Below are 5,644 nucleotides of genomic sequence, written 5' to 3'. Positions count from 1 at the left end.
TATACAGATGGCTGCACAAGTACAGAACCACCAAGTAGTCAATTGGAAGACTGTCACCTCACCTTATTTAGTTTTTCATTGATTTATATTGTAATCATCATTAATGACTTTATATTTAGCAATACAAAATAAAGAATAACATTTCCTAAATCCAAGAGAATGATAAATAGGTGAGATAGGTAGGATTAGTAATTGATTACTGGTGACTCAGCACTTGTGGAACAGAACCATCTGTGTGTACGATTAATAAATGAAACTCTCAGTAGGCAAGGCATGTAATTACATGCCATCACCAGCAGATTGGGTTGAGGAGGAGGAACCCTACTTAATTCAGATAAGAGAGAGAAGGCACTTCCTTCTTAAGGTGAAAAATTACTGGTATTAACTCTCAACCTTCAGATACCAGTTCAAATCTGAGATTTTCTTCATAATTGAAAGAAGGCCGATTGGGCTAGAAATGGAAAGGGGAGGGGAGGGGGTTGTTTGGGATAAGTAAGGTGTTGAAGGGGTGCTACCCATGCAATAGTTTAATTGTGTAATAGGCACTCTTCCTTTTTGTGAAAATTCAAATTCCAAAAACTTGCATGTTGTGTGAAGACACACAGCCTGGCATTATGGGGTAATGTTTTAGAATTAAGGAACAGAAAGAATACTATATATTAGTTACAGAACTTTATATAAAAGTCTTAAAACAATGCCAATATATAAACAATATACTTGTAAAATACAAAATTAAGCTTTCTTGCCAAATTTAACATTTCACCATGTTTCACTAAAAGTTTGAATAGGAGGCTAACTTGACACAAATACTCTTACAAACAACCAGATTCTAGACCAAGAAAGAAGAAATGTAATCTAAAACCCTCACATTCGAGCCATACTCCATCAAGTTGGAATGGGCCTTCCCTGATACATAATATCTACAGCATCTATGACTGCTAATACAAAATAAAGAATGAACTCTGATGCATTTCACTGACGAGCACATTGAAGGAGAAAACTGCCGTCCAAATATAATCAATTACTCCATATATAACTTGTTTAATGTTATAAAAGGATGAGAATCGAGATCCAGTCATTCACTTACACATCTAATTACTATGAAGAGCACCAGAATACTTTTCTTAAGTAATTATTACTACATTATTTTTGGAAATAATAGACTCCTTGAAGAGAACTTACATTACAAACCGTGACTATCACACACAAGAAAGACAGAACTGATAAGAAAGAAAAAAATCAAGCGTTACTTTATGTGTTTCTACAAAGTAAGCCTTATCTACTGAGCATATGTAAAGCTTTTTTTTCTAAAATAAATAGACAAGAGCTTCTTATCAATCTAGGATCAACTTACTGAAAAAATCTTTCTTTCCTTGAACTGATCCTTGAGTATCTACATAAAAAACTTACAGCAGAGGTTCTTTACCTCAAAAATTTCAATGAAATTTTATGAATATTCTGTTACCAACCATCACTAAAGATTGAATTCTTTCAATTCCTGAAAAGTTACTAAGGTACAGGATGACAGTTACAGAATGCGTGATTACTGATTTTAGTAAAAAGAGAATCTATCCTTTAATGCTACAATGCAAGATCTAAAGAGGAACTTCCAATAATGTGAGGCATTATTATGCCTAAAAACCTAACCTATCTGAAGATTTGGTTTAACACTAAAAGGATGTGGACACAAGAAGCTGCAAGTGCAACAATCAGAGGTCCACCTTGTAGCTCACACATGCTTCAACTTTGTGGACAGATGTAGAGAAGGACTTCAGCCGGACTTCTTGAGAGTTTGTAATGAAACAAGGAGCCGACTCTGCCCACTTCTCTGGGACCTCTGCATTCTGGTGTGTGTAAACTAACAAATCGAAGGAACCTGAAATGTTAATTTTTTTTTGTGTTTAACAGAGAAGTTGGTCATTTTAAAAACAAAATAATTAAAGGCCTTATCAAAGTAGCACTTTTTCTGTCAAATTTTGTTTCACTAAGTCCTGAGTATCACACTGGCATAGTACTGCTAACAATTTGACCCCATGCCACTGGGAAAATGCAGTGTTCACTGTAGTTTTGTTTTGTGAAATGTCAGCACATAGATGGCTGTTTAAGTGCTTAGCCACCAAGGAGATTTAATTTTTTTTTCACTATTGATGTTGTTATTATAATTATTATAATGTTATTAGTATCACCAATAGCAATACAAGATGATTTCCAAAAATATAGGAACAGTAATAATATAAGATAGGTAATACTAGTACTTGACTCCTTTGTGACTAGACATTTGTAGAAATTTCTTTGAGTAAAAATAATGAACTAACCTCACTGGCTTCTGAAACATAGCACCCACATAAAAACATGGCATCATGTGAGTAAGGTCCGGAGTATTTTCTTACGTCACATTACACTGAGTACATACAATTTTGTACGGGAGACCATTTTAGATAGTAATATTCTAGAATATTGGATTATCCTTCCACATTTTTCTTTCATTTACTAACAAAAACAAAAACATTCTAGTAGCATTAATCTTCAGTAGTAAAAGATCAAGACAGTTGAGCAAAAACGATCACTGCTGTTTTTCTCAGAGAGGGGCTTCAGCATGACTGTGATGCATGTGGAAAGCCTCAAATCCATGTGGAGGTGCAAAAATTGACAGAAAAATTGCTAGTGTGACATGGTATTCAATGATTCGCATTTCTAAATTCATAAATTTTCAAAATGTGCTCACAGTAGGGAAACCTATCAAACCTACAGTTAATAAATATATACCTTGCCATATATATTCAAAATCATTTCTATATTAAGCCATCTTTTCAAAAGTAAATAAAATGACAATCCAAAAATGCAAAGGTACTTACAAACACAGTCAAGTAAAGGTAAAAAGGTCACAGAGGCAGTGATTTGACGAATAACATCTCGCATCTCTTTCTGGATCACTTTCAGGTCTTTTGAGCCAACTTTAGCCCTTGAATAGATAAATTAAATATCAAAAAGATTAATACACAGAAATAAAACAAAGGTAAAATAAATGTTGCAAACATTAGTTGCTTATTTTGTATTTATTTTTGATATAGGGATGGGAAAAGATAAAATAATTACCACAATCCATACATGCATGCATACATATATAAATCCTGTGGTGTGTGTGATTGTATGTGTGTGTGATTGTGTGTGTGTGTTTGTATGTGTGCATGTGTTTGTATGCATGTGTCTGTATGTGTCTGTTTGTATGTATGTGTATGTCAGTGTTTGTATTTGTGTTTTTGTGTGTGTGTCTGTTTGTGCATGCCTGTGTGTGTGTGTGTGTGTGTGTGTGTGTGTGTGTGTGTGTGAATGTGTCTGTTTGTGCATGTGTGTGTGTGAATGTGTCTGTTTGTGCATGTGTGTGTGTGTGTGTCTGTTTGTGCATGTGTATGTGTGTCTGTTTGTGCATGTGTGTTTGTGTCTGTTTGTGCATGTGTGTTTGTGTCTGTTTGTACATGTGTGTGTGTGTCTGTTTGTGCATGTGTGTGTGTGTGTGTGTGTGTGTGTGTGTGTGTGTGTGTGTGTGTGTGTGTGTGTGTGTCTGTTTGTGCATGTGTGTGTGTGTGTGTGTGTGTGTGTGTGTGTGTGTGTGTGTGTGTGTGTGTGTATGTGTGTGTATGTGTGTGTGTCTGTTTGTGCATGTGTGTGTGTCTGTTTGTGCATGTGTGTGTGTGTTTGTTTGTGCATGTGTATGTGTCCGTTTGTGCATGTGTGTCTATTTGTGAAGTGTGTGTCTGTTTGTGCATGTGTGTGTGTCTGTTTGTGCATGTGTATGTGTGTGTCTGTTTGTGCATGTGTATGTGTGTGTCTGTTTGTGCATGTGTGTGTGTGTTTGTTTGTGCATGTGTGTGTGTGTTTGTTTGTGCATGTGTGTGTGTTTGTCTGTGCATGTGTGTTTGTTTGTGCATGTGTGTGTGTGTGTGTCTGTTTGTGCATGTGTGTGTGTGTCTGTGCGTGTATGTGTGTGTGTTTGTGCATGTGTATGTGTGTGTGTGTGTTTGTGCATGTGTATGTGTGTGTGTCTGTTTGTGCATGTGTATGTGTGTGTGTGTCTATTTGTGCATGTGTATGTGTGTGTCTGTTTGTGCATGTGTATGTGTGTGTCTGTTTGTGCATGTGTGTGTGTGTGTCTGTTTGTGCATGTGTGTGTGTGTGTTTGTTTGTGCATGTGTGTGTGTGTGTTTGTTTGTGCATGTGTGTGTGTGTCTGTTTGTGCATGTGTGTGTGTGTGTGTCTGTTTGTGCATGTGTGTGTGTGTGTCTGTTTGTGCATGTGTGTGTGTGTGTGTCTGTTTGTGCATGTGTGTGTGTGTCTGTTTGTGCATGTGTGTTTGTGTCTGTTTGTGCATGTGTGTTTGTGTCTGTTTGTACATGTGTGTGTGTGTCTGTTTGTGCATGTGTGTGTGTGTGTGTGTGTGTGTGTGTGTGTGTGTGTGTGTGTCTGTCTGTTTGTGCATGTGTGTGTGTCTGTTTGTGCATGTGTGTGTGTGTGTCTGTTTGTACATGTGTGTGTGTCTGTTTGTGCATGTGTGTGTGTGTGTGTCTGTTTGTGCATGTGTGTGTGTGTCTGTTTGTGCTTGTGTGTGTGTGTCTGTTTGTGCATGTGTGTGTGTGTGTGTCTGTTTGTGCATGTGTGCGTGTGTGTGTTTGTGCATGTGTGCGTGTGTGTTTGTGCATGTGTGCGTGTGTGTGTTTGTGCATGTGTGTGTGTGTTTGTGCATGTGTGTGTGTGTGTTTATGCATGTGTGTGTGTGTGTGTTTGTGCATGTGTGTGTGTTTGTGCATGTGTGTGTCTGTTTGTGCATGTGTGTGTCTGTTTGTGCATGTGTGTGTCTGTTTGTGCATGTGTGTGTCTGTTTGTGCATGTGTGTGTGTCTGTTTGTGCATGTGTGTGTGTCTGTTTGTGCATATGTGTGTCTGTTTGTGCATATGTGTATATGGAGGATATCCAACTATTAAAAAAAAGGTAACTTCTTATTTAGTTTTCTTCTTGCACACTACTAGAAATACCTTTGAAAGCAAATATAAATAGGGAATCATCTACTTACTCTTTAATAGACTGAGGGCCAAATCCAGGTTCATGCTGGATATCAAAATCCCATCGCTCCAAAACTTGCTGGGTATCGACATTGCTCACAGCAAGTACGAGTCGCTGAATGTTTCCTTGCTCTAGCCAGTCTGTAAGGAAAATAATTTCCATTATAGAGACAACATTCTTCCTATTGAATCCAGTGTTATGAATACTTTATTTTTAAAAATATCTCTTGGCAATTATTACAAGTCAAAGCAACAAATATTACTTTCCTTTACCTGATAATTTACAAGTTTACATTATGAACATGCATCTCTTTCCTTTAAACTATTTAAACTATCATTAAATTTAAACCTTGCCAGTAACAGCAAATCCATCTACCTTCAGACCTGAATGAAAGCACAAATTTGCAATGACATACCTTTAATCTGAGCCAAGACATTATTCAAGTATTCCTTCACTCCTTCATCTGTTGTGGTGAGAAGAGTGAGGCCATACTGCTGCTGGAATGTGAAAGACTCTGGGGGGTAGATACCACGCTGGTACAAGATACTGTTGATCCCAAAATCTGCAATATAGATGACACTGCATA

The 5,644-nt window shown here is 37.3% G+C and overlaps 1 protein-coding gene across 1 annotated transcript in view; it reads right to left on the bottom strand.

Annotated features, from left to right (window-relative positions):
• Positions 1 to 659: 659 nt before the first annotated feature.
• The window catches only part of mad2 (mitotic arrest deficient 2), a 6,966-nt gene continuing 1,981 nt past the window's right edge, over positions 660 to 5,644 (bottom strand). Inside the window, exons 2-5 of the mRNA XM_027380554.2 lie at positions 5,474 to 5,620; positions 5,069 to 5,198; positions 2,856 to 2,962; positions 660 to 1,876 (exon numbers count right to left, since the gene is read on the bottom strand). Of these exons, the coding sequence (XP_027236355.1) occupies positions 1,710 to 1,876; positions 2,856 to 2,962; positions 5,069 to 5,198; positions 5,474 to 5,620 (551 nt within the window). The 3' untranslated portion in view covers positions 660 to 1,709. The remainder of the gene's footprint in view (positions 1,877 to 2,855; positions 2,963 to 5,068; positions 5,199 to 5,473; positions 5,621 to 5,644) is intronic.

Source organism: Penaeus vannamei, chromosome 37, assembly GCF_042767895.1.
Source record: "Penaeus vannamei isolate JL-2024 chromosome 37, ASM4276789v1, whole genome shotgun sequence".
Lineage (NCBI taxonomy): Eukaryota > Metazoa > Arthropoda > Malacostraca > Decapoda > Penaeidae > Penaeus > Penaeus vannamei.
Note: the sequence above shows the minus strand (reverse complement) of the source record. Positions and strands in the feature narration are given on the sequence as shown.